This window comes from Leptodactylus fuscus, chromosome 1, assembly GCF_031893055.1.
Source record: "Leptodactylus fuscus isolate aLepFus1 chromosome 1, aLepFus1.hap2, whole genome shotgun sequence".
NCBI classification, from domain to species: Eukaryota; Metazoa; Chordata; class Amphibia; order Anura; family Leptodactylidae; genus Leptodactylus; species Leptodactylus fuscus.
In genome coordinates, this window is record NC_134265.1 from 240,419,785 (window position 1) to 240,441,999 (window position 22,215).

The 22,215-nt window shown below is 41.0% G+C and overlaps 1 protein-coding gene across 1 annotated transcript; it reads right to left on the reverse strand.

Moving 5' to 3' along the window:
* Positions 1-17,257: 17,257 nt before the first annotated feature.
* LOC142217193 (interleukin-8-like) lies at positions 17,258-21,839 on the reverse strand. The gene is made up of 4 exons (XM_075285385.1): positions 21,753-21,839; positions 20,953-21,088; positions 18,921-19,004; positions 17,258-17,422 (listed from the first exon to the last, which is right to left on the reverse strand). Exons 1-4 carry the CDS (start codon positions 21,817-21,819, stop codon positions 17,392-17,394), a joined length of 318 nt encoding a protein of 105 aa, XP_075141486.1. The 5' UTR covers positions 21,820-21,839; the 3' UTR covers positions 17,258-17,391.
* Between the last annotated feature and the right edge of the window lie 376 nt (positions 21,840-22,215).

A 22,215-nucleotide genomic window follows, 5' to 3' on the forward strand; every position in this document is an offset into this window, starting at 1 on the left:
CACCCAATTCTATTATGCCACATAGTGGCCCACCCCTGAACTATTATTATACTTAGGGGTCTTTTCAGTGTAATAATCGAAGCTCCAGGGGAGGTGAGGGAAATAAATAAACACTGTTACTCACCATTCCAGGATCCGAAGTTACTCCTAGCAGGCTTCAGGCCTTTATGGTAATGTCCCAGACGTCACGTGGTCTACCCACACATTATATCTTTACCCTCACAGTATTGAAGCCCTCTCCTTGTGCCCCAGTTTAAACTTGCAGAAACTAGAGGGGGACATTAAACTGGAGCAGCTGGAGGGGGTCATTAAACTGGGGCAGCTAGAGGCAGATATGTCCCTCTCCAACTACACCCCACGGTTTAATATCCTACCCCAGTTGAACCCTGTTTAATGTCACCCTTTATTTGCCTTCAGTTAAACTGCCCCCTACATCTGCCGCCAGTTCCCTCCACTTGCTCACGCATGCTGCCATGTCTCACCTCCTTATCTTCCTTCATTCTCCATTCCCGGCAACTTGCTCTTTCTGTGCAACACTGCACTGTCCCATGTGGCTCCCCCCACTAACGAGTCTGCTCATAGCCTAGTGAACTAAAGAACCTGTGATGATGTCCTTTAACTTGAGTTAAAGGATCTTTGATGATGTTTAGGTAAAAAAAAATCCTGTGGCTGCCGTCCTCCTCCGAAAGTGCCGCCTGAGGTCGCTGCCTCACCTTGCCTCATTAGAGCTGCAGCCCTAGTTGTAATATATTGTATGGGTACATGACAGGGCTCAGAATAGAAAGAGCGCTATTTGGATTTTGGAGGGCAAATTTTGCCGGAATAGTTTTCAAGTCCATGTTCCATTTGCAGAGCCCCTAAAGTACCAATACAATGGAATTCCCTCAAAAGTGACCCCATTTTAGAAACTACACCCCGTAAGGAATTTCTGAAGGGGCAATATCATTTTGAGCCCAATAAAATAAAAAATTCTTCTCAAAAATGAAAATTTAATTTTTTAAAGAAATATGCCATTTTAGTGCCAAATACATTGCACACACTTTATGTCATCAGAGACACACACTTCTAAAACTATTAAGTGGGTTATCCTGGTTACAAACAATTTCTATATGTGGGTGTAAACTGCTGCTTGGGCACACAGCAGGGCTCCTTAGGGAAGGAGCACTGCACTTTTTAGCTTTCGGAGTATAGATTTAAAGGTTTTTACAGAGCTCTGGAGGTACCAGGAAATTTTAATTCCCCAAGCAATGACTCCCTTTTATAGGGGCCATTTTAGGGTCTCTGAAAAGGTGACATGGTGTCCAAAAACCAACAATCTAAATCTGTGGTCCAAAAGCACATAGAGCTCATTCACGTCTGCTTCCTGCTGTGTACCCAAACGGCAGTTTATGCCCACATGTATGACACTGGTGTATCCAGGATAACTTACATTATGTCATATGTGGGTATAAACTGCTGTTTGGACACAACCGGGCACAGGAAGGAAGGAATGCTATTTTGGTTTGCGCAAGTCAATCTGATCTGTTATGTAAAAGTGGTGTCTGCCATGAGACGAAGCCACAAAACACTATATTGTGGTTTGCATTTATAACATAATCCATGATGCAGATGTGAATGGAGCCCTCATTTTTGTTTTTGGGTACAAAGTTTGTTAAAAAGTGTATTGAGACTACAATTACAGTATACACTTTCAGTGGGCAAACCTAAAATCCATTATGAAAACAAATCACTTCTGTAAGATGCTTTCTTCTAGTTTGATATATCTGTAGGAAGCAAATGTTGAACTGAAAACAGTAATAATTACCATGTGCCCCATAAATAACAAAATGTGGGAACAATTATATGGGATTGTGACAGGTTACAACTTTTGTAACTTGAAACGTTTGAGCTCCAGTGTAAAATATGTAACAAGGCCTCTGAGCTGTCATGAAGAATATATGCCTCTGACTACAGCCGCTTTAAGGCCAAGGCCCCAAGTAGGGAGCCACAGCAGAAAAATGCTGTAGAAAAGACCACAGCGGAAACGCATTGCATTTTTTTCTGCAGCATTTCTCACAGAAATAATTTTTTAAGATGCATAGAAAATAGCAACAGAAAACATAGTGGTACAGTACAATATGGGGAAAAATACACAGGAGGAATAGGTAAAGAATGAAAGGTAGAAGTACAGTTAGGGCCAGAAATATTTGGACAGTGACACAAGTTTTGTTATTTTAGCTGTTTACTAAAACATGTTCAGAAATACAATTATATATATAATATGGGCTGAAAGTGCACACTCCCAGCTGCAATATGAGAGTTTCCATATCCAAATCGGAGAAAGGGTTTAGGAATCATAGCTCTGTAATGCATAGCCTCCTCTTTTTCAAGGGACCAAAAGTAATTGGACAATGGACTCTAAGGGCTGCAATTAACTCTGAAGGCGTCTCCCTCGTAAACCTGTAATCAATGAAGTAGTTAAAAGGTCTGGGGTTGATTCCAGGTGTGTGGTTTTGCATTTGGAAGCTGTTGCTGTGACCAGACAACATGCGGTCAAAGGAACTCTCAATTGAGGTGAAGCAGAACATCCTGAGGCTGAAAAAAAGAAAAAATCCATCAGAGAGATAGCAGACATGTAAAATCAACAGTCGGGTACATTCTAAGAAAAAAGGAATTGACTGGTGAGCTTGGGAACTCAAAAAGGCCTGGGCGCCACGGATGACAACAGTGGTGGATGATCGCCGCATACTTTCTTTGGTCAAGAAGAACCCGTTCACAACATCAACTGAAGTCCAGAACACTCTCAGTGAAGTAGGTGTATCTGTCTCTAAGTCAACAGTAAAGAGAAGACTCCATGAAAGTCAATACAAAGGGTTCACATCTAGATGCAAACCATTCATCAATTCCAAAAATAGACAGGCCAGAGTTAAATTTGCTGAAAACCACCTCAAGAAGCCAGCTCAGTTCTGGAAAAGTATTCTATGGACAGATGAGACAAAGATCAACCTGTACCAGAATGATGGGAAGAAAAAAGTTTGGAGAAGAAAGGGAACGGCACATGATCCAAGGCACACCACATCCTCTGTAAAACATGGTGGAGGCAACGTGATGGCATGGGCATGCATGGCTTTCAATGGCACTGGGTCACTTGTGTTTATTGATGACATTACAGCAGACAAGAGTAGCCGGATGAATTCTGAAGTGTACCGGGATATACTTTCAGCCCAGATTCAGCCAAATGTTGCCAAGTTGATCGGACCGCGCTTCATAGTACAGATGGACAATGACCCTAAGCATACAGCCAAAGCTACCCAGGAGTTCATGAGTGCAAAAAAGTGGAACATTCTGCAATGGCCAAGTCAATCACCAGATCTTAACCCAATTGAGCATGCATTTCACTTGCTCAAATCCAGACATAAGGCGGAAAGACCCACAAACAAGCAAGACCTGAAGGCTGCGGCTGTAAAGGCCTGGCAAAGCATTAAGAAGGAGGAAACCCAGCGTTTGGTGATGTCCATGGGTTCCAGACTTAAGGCAGTGATTGCCTCCAAAGGATTCGCAACAAAATATTGAAAAAAAAAAATATTTTGTTTGGGTTATGTTTATTTGTCCAATTACTTTTGAGCTCCTAAAATGTGGAGTGTTTGTAAAGAAATGTGTACAATTCCTACATTTTCTATCAGATATTTTTGTTCAACCCTTCAAATTAAACGATACAATCTGCACTTGAATTCTGTTGTAGAGGTTTCATTTCAAAACCAATGTGGTGGCATGCAGAGCCCAACTCGCGAAAATTGTGTCACTGTCCAAATATTTCTGGCCCTAACTGTATATGACCAGTATAAGGTATTACCCTCAAAATAGATAAATAAAGAAAAACAATAGTGGAAAAGTCCCAAATCCTCCCCAAGAGGATATAAATATTATATAAAGGGTGTTTCTGTATTTTAACTTTTGGATACTAATAAAGGTTACTTTTAACATTTATATCCTCTTGGGGTGAATTTGGGACTTTTCCACTATTGTTTTTCTTGATATACATCTTACCTCCAATTCCCATCATACACAATGTATTGATGAAGATAAAACAGGACCAAGTCTCGGGAATCGCCATAATCCTGTTCTGACCGAAAAGGACTTGGTTTGCCCAGCCCATGAGGATGAGTCAAGGCGTTTACTGGAGGCTTCCCCCCCTCCCAGACCTGGTCACCCAAGGAGAGCTGACCTGCCAGGATCTGAGAAGATTCAACCTGACAGCCTGGAGGTTGACCAGTCTCTATTAAGGAACAGCGGACTTTCAAGAGTCGTCCTGAAGACACTTACAGATGCCCGGGCGGAATCAACTAACAAAAATTACCGTAGAATCGGTAATGTATTTAATTCCTGGTCCCGGGAACATGAGGTGGACTCCTCGGATCCCCCAGTGGAGGCGATCCTGGACTTCCTTCAGGACGGGCTAGACAAGGGGCTCTCTGTCGCTACCCTGAAGGTACACATAGTTGTTTTGTCCGCCTATCTAATAAGCACCTTTTTAAAGGGTGCTGGGAGGTTGAGACCAGCAGTTACTGCTCCCGTCCACAAATGGGACCTCAGTATGGTTCTGTCAGCACTATGTGAAGAGCCTTTTGAGCATCTAGAAGAGACAGAACTGAAGTTCCTCACCTTTAACACAGCTTTCCTCCTGGCCATAACATCAGCCAAGAGGGTAGGTGAGTTACAGGCATTCTCCTCTGAAGAACCTTACACCATTTTCTTCGAGGATAGAGTCCAGCTCAGGTACCTAACTGGATTTAGGGCTAAGGTACCTTCCATTTCCAACTTGGAACAGTTGGTTACATTATCGGTATTCCACCTGTCTCCTTCCTAGGCGGAAGAAACCAGATTCCATACCTTGGATCTGTCCAGATGTCTGAGGATCTATATAGACAGCACTCGTTCCTTCAGAAGAGCAGAAATCCTCCTCGTCAATTTCGTAGGAAGGCAGAAGGGCCTTAAGGCCTCTAAACCCATCATATCCAGGTGGGTGAAGGAGGCTATTAAAGCTTCTTTTTCATCCCAAGGTCTGCCTCCACCTGCCTTCCTGAAGGCGCATTCTATGAGGTCAGTGGCGACCTCATGGGCCAAGAAGTGGGCTTTGCCCCTAGAGCAGATCTGCGCTGCAGCTGCATGGTCCTCAGACTCCACTTTCGTTAAACACTACAGATTATGTAGCCATTCTGCAGAAGCCTCTGCCTTCGGGCGTGTGGTACTAAGCTCGGTTGAGTAACAAAACCCGCCCTAGGGGATTACTTGATATCTCCCCGTATTGTGCCGCTGGTGGGATGACAGGGAATGGATGATTATGTAGATAATCTGTTTTATCAGCGGAACAAGGCTTCCTTCCCTATGTTTGCAATAAGGATTGTAAAAAAAAAAAAAAAATTAACAAAAATGTACATGTATATACATATGTATAAAGTTGTCTGTATAATATATTCTTGTACTAATACGCGGGGGGGGGGGGTCTCTGTGCCCTCTTATAGGGGCCAGCCATGTGTAAATAATTTGGCTAATTCCACCTGTCCTACCAGCCCACAGGAGCAGAAAATACCCCGTATTGTGCCGCTGTTGGGACTAAGGGAAAACATATTATCTACATAATCATCCATTCTGAACTAACTGTTAGGAGGTTCAGACCGACCACCAATAGAAGGGATTGTTTGATCCATTGTCAAGCCCAAGTTGCTCCCTTGTCCACCATCCAAACACAAGTGGCAACTTCAACAGAGAAATTAGCTCCACTAGATTTTTTTTCTCTTACCTCTTCACTTTTCTCACTCAGTAGTATATTTCTTTTTCTGTTTAATGCATTAGTATATATATAAATGACACTATGTTACATAGTTACATAGTTGATGAGGTTGGATAAAGACATTAGTCCATCAAGTCCAACCTATAACCCTACAATATATGTTTAGAACGAGAGATAGGAGACAACTTAGCATGCTTTCTTTGTATACATCATGTTTTGGGTTCAGTCCCCTCCCACATTATACCTAAACATAGATTTAAATACATGGTGGGATCTGCCAGTAACTTTCTGAAAGCTTTTGTAATCTATGTATGCAGTATAACTTAGGAATTACTAAAGCTTTAACAGTAAAGTAAATTACAATAAACCCATTTTAGTAATACATTAATACGCTTTATTAAATGGCCTTCACAAAACTTAGTAAGCAACAGACATATTTTAGTATCACTGTAATAGTTACAAATCATGCAATAAACTTAATACAATATTTAACATGATTACTAAACAGCATAAATAAAAATAGCAAAATTGTTTATTTTATTTGGGATCTACTGTTATTATATGGGGTCTGCTTGGGGACACGAAAAACATAAATCTAATCCGCATAAAAAGCAGTTCCTGTTCGGTATCTGCCCGAAAAATGCATGCAGGCCTATTCTATCTGCATTTTTTAAGTGGATTTTGGGATGGAATTCCCGAACGTAGTGCGCGTGCTAGTGTGAATTCAGCTTGAGGTTCCCTGGGACTGCCACATAAAATTATTCTAGCGGCCCAACCTCCAACAGGAATTTACTGGAGCACATTTGCGTCTTTTTTGCCCCTTTTTAAAAATGTGCAAGTCATGAATAGAGCTTGAAAAGATTCTCCATTTAGGTCACACCCTCTTTTCTATAAAAAAAAAAAAAAGCAAAATTGCCAGGGGCAGCATAACATCTGGAAAAAAAGGAGTAAATGCTTCATAAATGACATAGGCCAACAAAAGACCACAAAAAGACGCAAATCACGCCAAAAAGAGGTGCAAGTAGCTTAATAAATGTGCCCCATTATGTCCATAACTGTCCTCAGAAGGATGTAAAAACTTTCTTGGACTCTATGTTTGTGCAGTACCCTCACTAAGGCCGGGTTCACATGGAGTATTCTGGCTCGTGATTTGGTACGTAGACGCCACGGGAGCTTTTGCGGGCGGAGCTTTTTTTCAATGGGAGCCGGTACTGTATACGCGGCGCTATTTTGCGGCCGCTGCAAAATCACACCCGCAAAATAGCGCCGTGTATACGGTATCGGCTCCCATTGAAAACAATGGGAGCGTATACGGCCCGCAAAAGCTCCCGCGGCGTCTACGTACCAAATCACGAGCCAGAATACTCTGTGTGAACCCGGCCTTAGGCTTATCTTGAGTCTCTGCCTTGGGTATCCCCCACCCCAGTCTTCCTTCAGTCATGTATTCTGACTGGCACCCAAGCTGGTAAGAAGCTCAGTTCCTGAAGAGCCTTCCTTCCAAAGATTTAGGCGCTCTGGTCCAGTGATCAGCTGAATAAAACAGCAACTGCAGCAGCCATCCCTCACACAGAGAACCCCTGTCAGTGGAAGGAAACAGTAGCTGACTGGACAGCTCTATGCTTGCTGCAGCCAGGCCTGTTTTACTCAACCGCAGCAATAGGCTTTCTTAGGTCGGGTTCACACGGAGTATTCTGGCTCTTCAATTGGTACGTAGACGCCGTGGGAGGATTTGCGGGCCGTATACGCTTCCATTGTTTTCAATGGTAGCCGGTACTGTACACGCGGCGCTATTTTGCGGCCGCCGCAAAATCACGGCCACAAAATAGCGCCGCGTGTACGGTACCGGCTCCCATTGAAAACAAATCCTCCTGCGGCGTCTACGTACCAAATGACGAGCCAGAATACTCCGTGTAAACCCGGCCTTAGTCTCAGTCCCCCTCCTTGATCTCCATCCAAATTGTGCCTGTTCTACCACTCCCCCCTCCAGCCAGCTATGTGAAATAAGATTAAAATATTATTTTTTTCTTCTATCTGTATTTTCCTGCTTTCCCTATCTCCAGGCAATCTTCTTAGTGTTGTCACTTCATCCTTCCTCTTCATATGTTTTAAGTAAAACCACTGCATGGGACCTCATGTTTTAGATAAAGAGCTACGCCAGCAAAATCTATCTTTGCCCTAGGTCATGCAAGCAAGATAAAGTTACCTGCAGCACAATGAGACCACCATCACCAGAATTGAGACTGTATTCAGCCATATTCTCTGAACGAAGTGAAGAGCTGTTGCAATTTTCTAGATGAAAATTATCTTTATAGTCAATTTAAAAAAAATTCACTGAAAGATGTTTTTCTTTCTCAAAGCCATTTTCAGAGATGATTGATATTAGCAACAGATTATTACAAAAATAGTTGTAAAATGTGAGGAACATAGACTCATCTTTTAAGTAGTTTATTAACCTGTCAAGTTCTCCCATAGATTGTAAGCCCTAGGGGGCAGGGCCCTCTACCCCACTGTGCCAGTCGGTCATTGTTAGTATTATATCTACCTGTATATTCTGTGTATTGTATGTAAACCCTCAAATGTAAAGCACCATGGAATTAATGGTGCTATATAAATAAACAATAATAATAATAATTATAATAATAATAAAAGTTTTTTTTATTATCTACCCCCTTTTTGGCCATACTAGTCACAGGGGTGCCTTTTTTTAGACTAGTTTTACTGTGGTATTTATTTATGTTGTCGGCGCTCCTCCTTGTTAAATGTTGTACACATATTAGTTCAGATGCGCCTTTTTTGGCCATGTGCACTTTGTCCCTTTTTGTTCACAAAGGTACAAAACAAGGTGCAATTGCCCCTTTTTAATGCTTTCTAACCTAACAGGCTGTTTTACAATGCCCATTGACTGGAGTGCATTTGCTCCTTTTTTAAGAAGGCGCGAATCATAAATACAGCGTGAAAAAGATCATTTAGGCCACTCCCTCTTTTCTTATCAAAAAGCAGAAGTGGCGAGAGCAGCATAACAGTGTGTACAAAAAAGGTGCAAGTGCTTCATAAGTGGAGCATAGAGCAGAAAAAGACCTCAAAAGGGCAATTAATGCCAAAAATAAGGTGCAAGCAGCTTAATATACAGTATATGCACCAAAGACTCTACTCTGGGCAACAACAGCATGGAGGTGTAGCTGAAGCTGCTGCAATGGTGTTCTTGATGTCCACACTACATTGAAGGTACATGGAATAACTTACTGTAATAACAAGCAAATATCAACAGAGTTTCCACATTAAATATTGTTTATGAAAAATTCACAGTGATTGTCATCAGAATCTTCTCATCATGTAGAAGGAAGTAGAATAGCATACCATATGTTCATATGTCCATATTTTACAATTTGCATCATAATATTTGAGACAAATCCATAAATATACTACAAAAAACTGAGATCACAAAGGGCTAGATCACACGGGGTTCAGCATGAACACATTTCATCGCACTGTAGTTCAACGGAGTACAGAGCGTAAGTGGGCAGAAAAAAATGGCCGTGGGCATGTGCAGTCAGCTCTGCCCGAGGCCCGATGGCAGAGCCGACTGCGCATGTGTAGAAGTTTGACCACAGCACCGGAAGAAGACGCGGGGAGAGGTAGTTCCAGACAAAGATGGAGGCGGTGCTGGAGATTTCTCTTGCAGCATTGGGGAGGCCCCCAGTGCTGTTTGAACGCTGGGGACCGCCGCTAGTGCTGCAAGAGAACTCATTTGCATACCGAAGAAAACCAGGATTTCTACTGAACAGTGGTGCAGAGAAAACATCTAAAGGTAGGAGAAGAATAGCCTTTTTAAGGCTATTCCTATGTGTTAGTCAGAAAAAATAGCATTTTAATGATAGGATCCCTTTAAGAGATAACACTTTTTCAATGGAAACATACAATATTATGCATAAAAGGAACCAAATCTTTTGTGTGGTGTACCGAACAGAGAAGTGACTTTGCTCTGAGAATCTCTCACTTGGGAAAACACTCTCACATTCTTAGAAAAATAATATTTATACAAGTTTGTGTTCAGATCATATGCAATGTGTGATATCAGCCTTAAAGGGGATTTTTTTTTTGTCATGTGAGAAAAAGTTTAGGTAAACTCGAATCAGTGTGCAAAGCTTTTACTTTTATTCTTTCCTCTGCAAACACTGGGGTCCTTTCCACTTCTGCCTTCCACATTCTAAATTGATCATGAACTTCCCAAACAGTATAAACAAGTCAAAAAGATTCTTTATGCTATTTTGCAAGAAATATAAAGGGCCCTATGTATAAGTATGTAACTAATTTGTTCCAGAAATTGATGTAACTAAAATCTGTGCTATAGATGTGACTGGAGTACTTCTGCAACATGTGCATGGATTTCTGCGTACCACAAACAGAACAGAAACAAAATATACAAAAAATATCTGTAATTTGCTTTGTGTCATGTACAGGTCAATTCACTAAAGCATATGAACTAAAATTACCATCCAAACATTATCCATGATCATAGTAAATGTCTTGATTGATTTAGTTCCTGATGTTGTACTTCTCTTTTATATCAGGTCCAGCTAACAATGTGTAAGCATTACAGACAAAAAAAACATATGCAGACATAAAAAGTTGTAACAGCACTATGCTAGTGTTAAGAACATTACAGCTATACTGTGTATATAAATACACGAATATGAGGTTCTTCAAATTGTGTAAGCTCATCTAGCGGAAATACACTGCCCCTTAATTCATTTGGAGGCCTAGACCCAGAGAGAGTTGAGTCTTTTCACCTTCTTGCTGGTAGATGGGCTTTTTTTAATCAAAATATGTGCTAAGAACCTTATTTTCATATATTTATATATATTGTGACAGACCATATGGAAAAGCTGTGGATGGAGTCATTGCTTCATCTATGTAAAAGCAATCAGGAAGTTCATTTATCAGAGACTGCATTTATTTATATACTGGTGGGTACTGTAGGCCCTGGAAAAGTCACATTATTATGGTCACCTCCTACAATATCGGCAGCGGGCAGCCCATGAAGGAAGTGACATGTCATGAGCTAATTTGGTGGATGTATAAGTTGTGTGCTATGCCATCTGAATAGATATCACTTGTCGTGGTTAAAACGGAATGATTATTGGCTTCAGGACAAGGGTGGAATAAATTCTGTTGTTTGCAGGCTGCTGTGGTGAAACTGTATCATGAATGGACAAATGGTACCATTGGAAATAACTGATGTACAAACTGCAGAGCACCACGTGCCATTGACCAACAAACTACAGTGGAGCAGTTGACCTTGAAAATGAAACAGGGGGCTACCAAACTGGTGTCTAAACAAAAATTCAGCAACCTTACTGCATATGGGGCTAAAAAGCAGATGGATGGTCACTGCACCTAACAAAGGTGCATCAGAAAAAGGTTTCAATCTGCTTAGCAGTATCGGAATTGGACCACTGCTGGTTGACAAGGGTAGCCTTCTCCAGTGAGCCATGTTTTCTACTTCAACTAAATGATGGACATTGTTCTTCAATGTTTCTCACCTGACATGTCAAACACTATGCAAACATTGGAAGAACAGAAGTTAGAGGCGGCAGCATTGGGGTCTGGGGAGTTTTTTCAGGGTATTCTCTGGGCTCATGCTTACCAGTGAAAGGCACACTGAACTGATTTGGGTATGTAGCGATTTCGGTATGAATCCAACTTTGTAGATAATGTACACTCTGTAACGGGATTAGCTCAGGGATCGTCGTCTCCTCAGATAGACAAGCACTTTTGGCAAACAAAACCAGAAAAGGAACTACAGGAATGACGTATAAAAATGTATAAATTTTATTAAACAACGACAAACACACATAACATTAATAAAAGGTGACTAATCACCAGTTACCAATCAATTGACATAAGTGGTAGCATATGGGTAAGGACACCGTAAAAGAGATGGAGTGTACAATAACACATATGGAAACTAATAAGGAGGTTGATATTAAAGACAGTCTCTTACAACCATATTAGATATCAGCATATCACTGCAAGAAACACCACATCACACATAGATAATGTTATAACTCCCCCTAGGGGGGTATGTTGGAATAGCACTGAATATGTATAGTATATATATATATATATATATATATATATATATATATATATATATATATATATACAAGTGTATTAAAGAGGACCTTTCACCATATCTGGGCACAGGCAGTGTTATATACTGCCAGAAAGCTGACAGTGCGCTGAATTCAGCGCACTGTCGGCTTTCCCGATCCGTGCCCGGTGTAAAGCGCTATCGGTCCCGGTACCGTAGCGCTTTACAGTCAGAAGGGCGGTTCTGACCATTAGCCAGGAACGTCCTTCTGCCTCGCGGCGCCAATCGCGCTGTGCTGTGGAGCCGGGAGGAACGCCCCCTCCCTCTCCTGATAATGCTCGTCTATGGACGAGCTGTGTGAGCAGAGGGAGGGGGCGTTCCTCCCGGCTCCACAGTACAGCGCGATAGGCGCCGCGAGGCAGAAGGACGTCTCTGGCTAATGGTCAGAAACGCCCTTCTGACCATAGAGCACTACGGTACCGGCACCGTAAGCTCTTTACACCGGGCACGGATCGGGAAAGCCGACAGTGCGCTGAATTCAGCGCACTGTCAGCTTTCCAGCAGTATATAACACTGCCTGTGCCCAAAAGTGGTGAAAGGTCCTCTTTAAATACACGGTGTGGTCTCTATAAAAAGTAAATGTAGTCAAAAGGCAGTGGAATGCTGAAAAGTATATGCAGTATCTCCTAAATTATAAGTGTTACCACATGTCCGGAAGAAAAGAACATGAATCTCAATGAATCACATAGTACTAATAATCGTTTCAGAGTCACTGAATATAGGTAATAAAAGTGGTGGGCTTACCCATAAGGTCAGAACAAGTGTTCACCAAAACAAACATGCCCACGTGTCCTCGACGCGCGTTTCGGCGCAAACAGCCTTCTTCCGGGGAAAGTACTTTTGGCACAAGAATGAAAGTCCAGTCCAGCAGAATATGTTGACCGCAGCCAGTTTTATTAGAAGTGGTGCAGACACACCAAAAACAAAATACAAAATAAAATTCTAGCCGTCCGGCTTCTATCTTCAACAACAGGTTTCCTAACTATGAGAGCTAGGCCTTCTGCACAGCTCCCTAAACACAGAACACAGCAGGTTAACTTACACTTGGTTTCCCAGGAGCAGAGAGAGACAGTCTAAGGCCCCACGTAGCGAGCCGCAGTTGAAAAACGCTGCGGAAAAGAAAGCAGCAGAAACACATCACAGTATTTTCTGCAGTGTTTTTCACAGAAAGTCCACAGAGTCCAAAACGCTGCATATTCATAACGTGGGGCCCTGGACCTATTTGAAGTCTAAATTGATTTCAGAATTTACCTAAAATACTTGGTCTAAAAGTCCTTATTAGCTTCCACATAGATTGATTTAACTCATGCCCCTAAAGGCTCTCTATTGCCATCATCTGGTTGGAAGCAGGATTGCAGAATACTTCTCTAAATTCCAAACTCCACAAAGCTGTTGAAACATCCTGACAAAAGTTTAGTTTTCTATAATAAATTTACATTTATATATAGAATTCTAAATATTTCAAATTAATATAAAAGCACTGTATATCTTAATAGAGTTCTGGTTATTTTGTAACTTATCCACAGGATTTAGAGCACATATACACAAATGTACAGTTCACACTGCTTTTCTGCCTCAGAAATAATTCCAAAAGCTGTTAAAAAAAAATGCCTGAAATCTTTTCCCATTGATTTCAAAGGGAATTAGGGAGCCTTCACACGGAGTTTAAACTCGTTCAGAGTGAGCGGCGTAAAAAACAGATCCCATTGACTTGAATGGGTGCCGGCATATGAGCGCTACCCATTGAAATCAATGGGAGACTTTTTTACCTATTGCTTTCAATGTGATATGCGCGTATCACATTGAAAGCAATAGGTTAAAAAAAAGCCTTGTTTTTCAGGGCTGTTTTTTCAGCAAAAAAAATAACTGTCCTGAGGCAGGGAAAAATACTCCAAAACCCATTAAAATATCAATGGAACTTAAGGAGATGGCAAAGTACAGTCTCTTAGACTTAACCCTTTCCCGACAAGTTTCGTACTACGTACGGCATATGTTGGGTAGCTATATATGCCAGTCGCTTTGTTGCTGCCATAATACAGCTAAGAACTGGCAGCAATGCCCACGGTCAGTATTAACCTCCTTGACACTTCAATGAAAGATGACCGAGGCACCATTTTCCTGGCGCCAGCTGAATTGCCAGCCTCAGGAGAGAGATCTAGGGATGGTGATCTGTTACTATGACAGCAGGGAGCCTATTCATTAGCATTGCAGTGTATTGAATTACTAAATAGAGAAGAAAAAAAAAAAGGTTAAAAAAATGTAAAAAGTATTCAAATCATCTCCCTTTCCCTACAACACATATAAAAGTACACAGATAAAGTTAAACATATACACATTAACTGTCTCTGCATCCAACATGGGACAAAAAAAATCACCTCTCATAAAAACATTTGTAAATAAAAAAATAGCGACTAAAACATCAAACATTCTGCAAAATGATATAAATAAAGAGTACATCTGACCCTGCTAAAAAGATAACTAATACAGCCCCATAAACAGAAATATTAAAGGGGCTCTATCAGCAAAATCATGCTGATAGAGCCCCACATATGCATGCATAGCCTTTAAAAAGGCTGTTCAGGCACCGTAAAAGTTAAATTAAACTACCCCCCCGTTTTAAAATAATAACTTTAAAAAGAATGTTCTCTACTTACGGAACGTGCGCGCTGGGCGGGCATTCAGGGTGTGTCTTCATCTTCTTCCCCGCCTCTTCTTCCTCTGACGTCTTCGGGTCCCGTCCTCCTCCGGCGCTTGCTCGCGGACGCTGATAAAAAAAAATAGCCCAGGCGCATGCGCAGTAGCACGCGGCTTCTACTACGGCTACTGCGCATGCGCCCGGGCTATTTTTTTTTTATCAGTGTCCGCGAGCAAAAAATTATGGGCGTCAGAATTTTTTTTGCAAATTTCTGAGCTTTTTTTTAAAGGGTTAAAGTGTAAAATAAATCAGTAGGTATCTCAATGGTGGAAACCCCAAGATATACATCATTTTACCACCTATTCTCCACCAGCTACGATATACAATACCGGTGTAATGGGTGGGATGTACTTGTGGCCATAATATACAAACAAACCATAACCATAGCTATATAATAATTTACAGTGCTTTCATATTAAATAGAAATTTTTTGAAGTCTGTATATAACTTGAAAATTTCTTATGGAAAATTTTCAAGTTTGTCAGGATTTTTCAACAACTTTGCAAAGTTTGGAATTTAGAGAAGTATTCTGCTATACTGCTTCTAACCAGATGATGGCAATAGAGAGCCTTTAGGGGCATGAGTTAAATCAATCTATTTGGAAACTAATAAGGACTTTTAGACTAAAGTGTTTTTAGTAAATTCTGAAATCATTTTAGACTTTCAATAAAAGCTAAAAAGCCCTAAAAACCCGACGTTGCGATTATGCATATTACAGCACCCTCAGAGTGGATGGGATTCTGGCTTATCCATTCCAATCATTGCAGATTTTTATTTATTTATTATGCTTACTTATATAGCGCCATCATATTCCGCAGCGCTTTACAGACATTGACAGTCACTGTCCCATATAGGGCTCAAAATCTACATTCCCTATCAGTATGTCTTTGGTGTGTGGAAGGAAACCGGAGAGAACATACAAACTCCTTGCAGATGTTGTCCTTGGCAGGATTTGAACCTAGGACTCCAGTGCTGCAAGGCTGCAGTGCTAACCATACTGATAAAAATCAGTAGCGAAAATGCAAGGATTTCAAGTACGTGTAAATCACAGCATGTCAATTATATTTACAGAAATGTTGACGTTTTCCATATAGGTATAATAGAAGAAGAAAGTCTGCAGAGTTTTCACTTTCTGTGAAAAACACTACAGAAAAAACTGTGATGCAGTTATTTTTTTATTCATTTTGTAAAATGTAACAGAAGAACTTTGTAAGTTACAAGTTGCCTTATTGAGTCCTAATGGTTACGGCCAAGCTGAGTATGTTAAGGGCTTGGAATTAGAGATGAGCGAGTACAATTCGGCCATTTCAAATAGCACGCACCCATAGGAATGAATGGAAGTGGCCGGCACGCAGGGGGTTAAGCGGCCGGCCGCTGGCAAAGTCTGCGTGCCGGCCACTTCCATTCATTCCTATGGGTGCGTGCTATTCGAAACAGGAGTTTCGAATAGTACTCGCTCATCTTTACTTGGAATGGTAAATCCCAGTGCAGGGTAAGATAAAGTGTAACAAAATGAGAAATAAGTGTAAAAGTATGATAATTAAAGTATGTTTATTTAGAAGCTTCCATATCACTACAATATATTCCATTACATGAAAAAACATAGTCTTTAATGGTAACTGTGACATTGAATAGCATGGTTGGAAAATAGACATTGTATTTAAAATCATTGTTAGTGACACGTCAAAGCTTGGTTAAGATTTATTGCGGTGCAAAATAGAACTGCAAATATTTTATGTGGCGTATATTACATATGACATTTCACAGTAGAATAAAACATAGCCATTGGGCCATAGCCAACTTGACGTATGACCCCAATGAGCCAAAACTGTGACTGCAAAACTGTAACTGATTTTCACAATGAATTTCACCCTTCTGGCTATAGGCTGGGATTGGAATCACAGCTGAGCCCCATTTAAACTCGAGAGGTTGTAATTTCAGACAACCCTTTTAAATATTAAATAAAGAATATAATAAGTGTTAATAAATAAATAAGTAAATAAATAAATACATAAATATACAAAAAACAGAGCATCACCTGATCACACAGTTTACAATTGATAAAGAAATTTTACATTTTTTTAATATAATTAAGGGTCTGTTCACATGGCGGAAAATGAAGAGAAAATTGCTCTTCATTTTCCGCCGCCAGCATTTTCGCATGGGCTAGCCGCAACGGGATGTCAATGCAGTGCATCAGCATTTTGTAACGGCATCCCACTGCTGATTAGGCCCGGATGCGATCTCTGCCTCTCATTGAAAACAATGGGAGGCGGATTCGGGAGGAATCTGCTCTGGATTTGGGGGCGAAATCCGCCCCCAAATCCGCAGCAAATTCCTCTGTTTGAACTGACCCTAACACTTCATATTCTGATATTAATAATAAATAAAAACCTGGAAAACCCATTAAAGGCCATAATACACGATCTGGGGAGTTTCATGATACAGGACTCCAATGACTAGAAAAAGTGAGGTACAGCCCCACTGTTCTGCAATGGAGTAGAGATTCCCGAGTCTAACCACTAGCTACACATGGAAAACATTTTCTAAGAATGGAACATTTATGGATTTTGCCAGAAAGCGCAATTGAATAAAAGTATAACCCTCAAACCATATTGTGGTTTTAATGTTTCCCATTTGCTCAATCAGAAACCATAAAGAGAATAAATTCAATGTTAGATTATGATCAAGCCTTGTGCATAAAAGTAAATAATCTAACTGAAATCCATGACAGTAGATACGATTATCCTCAAGGGAGATGGAACTGGTATCTTAAGCTGTTGCTTCATCTGTTTCTGCCTGCCTGTGGAGGAAAATATTATTCAAATGTTAGAAGAGTCGTACATGTACACTTATAGCATCTAAGCAAAAAGTACATTCACCGCATGATAAAATCTACTGTCTACAAGCTTTCTTGTGGATCTATTGTGTACGTCACCACTGTCAAAATCTCTATACGCTGTCAGTGAGCAGAAACATTCTAGGTTTTTCGGCCGATCAAGGTCAAGAAATAGCTTAACATTGTCTTAAAAAGACAATCTCTAATAAGATATATGGATGATACATCTATATGTCAGTCACTAAGAACAATTTCTGTTCTACTGAACCCTATCCATTGAGGAATTACTTAAAGAGGACCTTTCACCATTTTGCCCACAGGCAGTTCTATACACTACCGGCTTTCCCGATCTGTGCCCGGTGTGAAGAGCTTACAGTCCGGTACCGTAGCTCTTCTATGGTCAGAAGGGCGTTTCTGACAGTTAGCCGGAGACGTCCTTCTTCACAGCACAGCCAATCGCGCTGTACAGAGAGCCGGGAGGAACGCCCCCCTCCATCTGCTCGCAGTACTCGTCCATAGACGAGCATTATCAGGGAGGGAGGGGGGAGTTCCTTCCGGCTCTCACAGCACAGCGTGATTGGCTGTGCTGTGAAGAAGGACGTCTCCGGCTAACTGTCAGAAACGCCCTTCTGACCATAGAAGAGCTACGGTACCGGACTGTAAGCTCTTCACACCGGGCACAGATCGGGAAAGCCGGTAGTGTATAGAACTGCCTGTGGGCAAAATGGTGAAAGGTCCTCTTTAAGGGGCATTCCAGGATAATGATATTGATAACCTATCCTTAGGTTATCAGGTCATCAATATTAGATTGTTGCACTCTGGAGATCTTGTGTTTAAAGATGACAATGTAGTTAGATGACCACTACAATCTTTTTATTGATTACCATGTACAGTGCTGTACATTGCTTAGTGGGTGTAGTTGATATTGCCACTGAGGCCCATTCACTTCAATTGGATTGAGCCGCAAGCAAGCCATGGGACTCATGAACATGACAATACAGGCCTATGAAGACAAAGCAGTGCTCGTCAACTCTTCAAAGAGCAGATAGGGTAAGTGATAAGATATTGATGACCTATCCTAATGATAGGTTATCTTTATTAAAATCCTGGAAATCCCTTTAAATATAACATACAGGGCTAGGTTGTTTCTTAGGGTACTGGCACACAATGCAGTAGTGAAACATATATTGATTATTGCCTATTTGTTACTGGCACGCTTTGCTGATTTAGTAAAAACACCTTCAGCCCTGTGGCCAGAGTCGCACAGTGTGACAGCGGCTTTAGACAGGAGTTGTCTCTATGGGACACAAACCCTTCTATGGGCACTGCATTTCTGTGAGCAGCCTATTTTCAGGACAAGTTTTCATCTTTCATTACACTGACAGCAAGTAGGAAATATTATCAGCAATTCTCTGCAGAAGCAGAATAACCTAACATTTGGTGGAGGTCACCTTGATCCTACCTTTCCAATATATTCTTGATAATTCTTTCCACCCAGGGGGTAGTAGGATCCACACAAACACTGCTTCCACTTTTGAGAGTAATACTGAAAATGAAAAAAGAAGAAAAGTAAGTAAAAGTCAGAAGTTAAAAATGCATATAGATTGTACACTCACCGGCCACTTTATTAGGTACACCTGTCCAACTGCTCGTTAACACTTAATTTCTAATCAGCCAATCACATGGCAGCAACTCAGTGCATTTAGGCATGTAGACATGGTCAAGACAATCTCCTGCAGTTCAAACCGAGCATCAGTATGGGGAAGAAAGGTGATTTGAGTGCCTTTGAACGTGGCATGGTTGTTGGTGCCAGAAGGGCTGGTCTGAGTATTTCAGAAACTGCTGATCTACTGGGATTTTCACGCACAACCATCTCTAGGGTTTACAGAGAATGGTCCGAAAAAGAAAAAACATCCAGTGAGCGGCAGTTCTGTGGGCGGAAATGCGTTGTTGATGCCAGAGGTCAGAGGAGAATGGCCAGACTGGTTCGAGCTGATAGAAAGGCAACAGTGACTCAAATAGCCACCCGTTACAACCAAGGTAGCCAGAAGAGCATCTCTGAATGCACAGTACGTCGAACTTTGAGGCAGATGGGCTACAGCAGCAGAAGACCACACCGGGTGCCACTCCTTTCAGCTAAGAACAGGAAACTGAGGCTACAATTTGCACAAGCTCATTGAAATTGGACAATTGAAGATTGGAAAAACGTTGCCTGGTCTGATGAGTCTCGATTTCTGCTGCGACATTCGGATGGTAGGATCAGAATTTGGCATCAACAACATGAAAGCATGGATCCATCCTGCCTTGTATCAACGGTTCAGGCTGGTGGTGGTGGTGTCATGGTGTGGAGAATATTTTCTTGGCACTCTTTGGGCCCCTTGGTACCAATTGAGCATCGTTGCAACGCCAAAGCCTACCTGAGTATTGTTGCTGACCATGTCCATCTCTTTATGACCACAATGTACCCAACATCTGATGGCTACTTTCAGCAGGATAATGCGCCATGTCATAAAGCTGGAATCATCTCAGACTGGTTTCTTGAACATGACAATGAGTTCACTGTACTCCAATGGCCTCCACAGTCACCAGATCTCAATCCAATAGAGCATCTTTGGGATGTGGTGGAACGGGAGATTCGCATCATGGATGTGCAGCCGACAAATCTGCGGCAACTGTGTGATGCCATCATGTCAATATGGACCAAAATCTCTGAGGAATGCTTCCAGCACCTTGTTGAATCTATGCCACGAAGAACTGAGGCAGTTCTGAAGGCAAAAGGGGGTCCAACCCGTTACTAGCATGGTGTACCTAATAAAGTGGCCGGTGAGTGTACAGTATATGGATCTTCGATCCCTCAGCTATGACAATGCTTTTTGTGTTGCATTTTCCTTATGTGGATGGCCATTGGGACACTCTGTATAACAGCATGTAGATACTTTGTGATTAGTTTTCCGCTATGGACAATTCCAAAAAAATAGGGATTATCCAGAGAGAAAAACAACTTTAGTGAGTACTATTCGAAACAGCCTTTTCGAATAGCACGTACCCATAAGAATGAATGGAAGCGGCCGGCACACAGACTTTGCCGGTGGCTGGCCGCTTAACCTCCTGCGTGCCGGCTGCATCCATTCATTTCTATGGGTGCGTGCTTATTCGAAACGGGAGTTTTGAATAGTACTCGCTCATATCACGTTATGTTAATAAAAAAATTACTTTCCATAAATTAGGCTAAGGGCATATGACTGTCATGGAGGAGTTCCTCTGCTTATGGCCACACACTACAAAGCAGAGTGAACAGTCACAAGGACCAGCTCTTACTTTGTCAGACTCAAGGTGTCCAAGTAAGCCCTTTTATTGTATGACTAGATGTGACTTCCCCTAACAATAAGATCTGATCACTGGGATTAAAGAAATCGGTTGTCTTCATGAAACAATATCTTTAGTGACTGTTCTTGTATAAAAACAGGTATGTCATATGTATATAAAATACTCACATCACTTCAGTATTTTTGCAGTGGGGGCCACTGGGTATCAGTTCCAGACTCATCATGTCTTTAATAGGTTTCTGTGGCTTTACAATGTTGATGCACTTGCATCTTAACTCTGATGCTGATCTTGCGAGAGACATACCTAAAATTACAAGAAAATGATACATCTTTAATCAGGTCTATACTATTTTTTGATCTGTACCATAGATAACATTCTAGATCTCCACTTGACTCACATTTAAAGAAATATAGATTTAGATTAAATATAATGACTATGCTTTTCAATACAGATATATCAATGGAATACTGACACATAGTGACTAAGCATAAGTCAAAATGCAATAATTCGGCACGTGTTTGGGTAATGGATAGCCAATGGGCAATATATCTGCCACACATTGACCCTATAGGTTTATTCAGCCTAATATACAATATAATATAGTTCATTTTGATAGGTCTAAAATTAGTCAAGTAAACAATTGAATTAAAGAAATAACCCCCTTCAAAACAAAACAAAATTAACTAAAAGAAAAAATATTGTTTTTTCCTGCCACTGTACCTATTCCATTACCTATTATCATGCTTGATATTACAGTTCATCACCCTACAAGAATGCATTGCATCTGGAAAGAAAGCTGTCCTCTTCTTCTTAACCCTTGACAACACTTTTCAGTAAATATACAAATGAAAAATATAAGGAACCATAAGGAACATGCTATAACATATTATTTCCTAACATGTCTAGATATTACTTTTCTTTTCTATACACATAAAAACAAACTGAGGGGGAAAAAAATTAAAATTACCTTCTGTTACAGCAATGTACAGCAAGAAGATGGCGAGAGTAGCAGAGAAAGTTTTAGCAAACTTCATGACTGAATTTCCTTGGCAGCTTTTGAAATTCCTTTAGCTTAGTCAAGTCCAAAGTCAACTGTTTTCTACTGACAAGTGATGTGAATTTATATGATAGAATCCGCATGGTCATTCTGATGTCATATCTACATTACAACAGCGTAAATTCCAAAATAAGTCACTGGCAGCAGTAAGTCACACTTTTGAGTCACTAAGATTCGTGTAAAGAAGACTTTGTAATACTTTGTGCACTGATGTCTCACCAAGTGTTAGTTTTCTTTCAGCATTGAAGAGATTCAAAGATGAACGAATGAACGATTGACCTTTATATTAGACTAGTAGAATACCCGTGGCTTCGCTCACGAAAAATATGTTAAATTGTTGGTTATGCTGGCTAAAGTAAAATTTAAAGTGTCA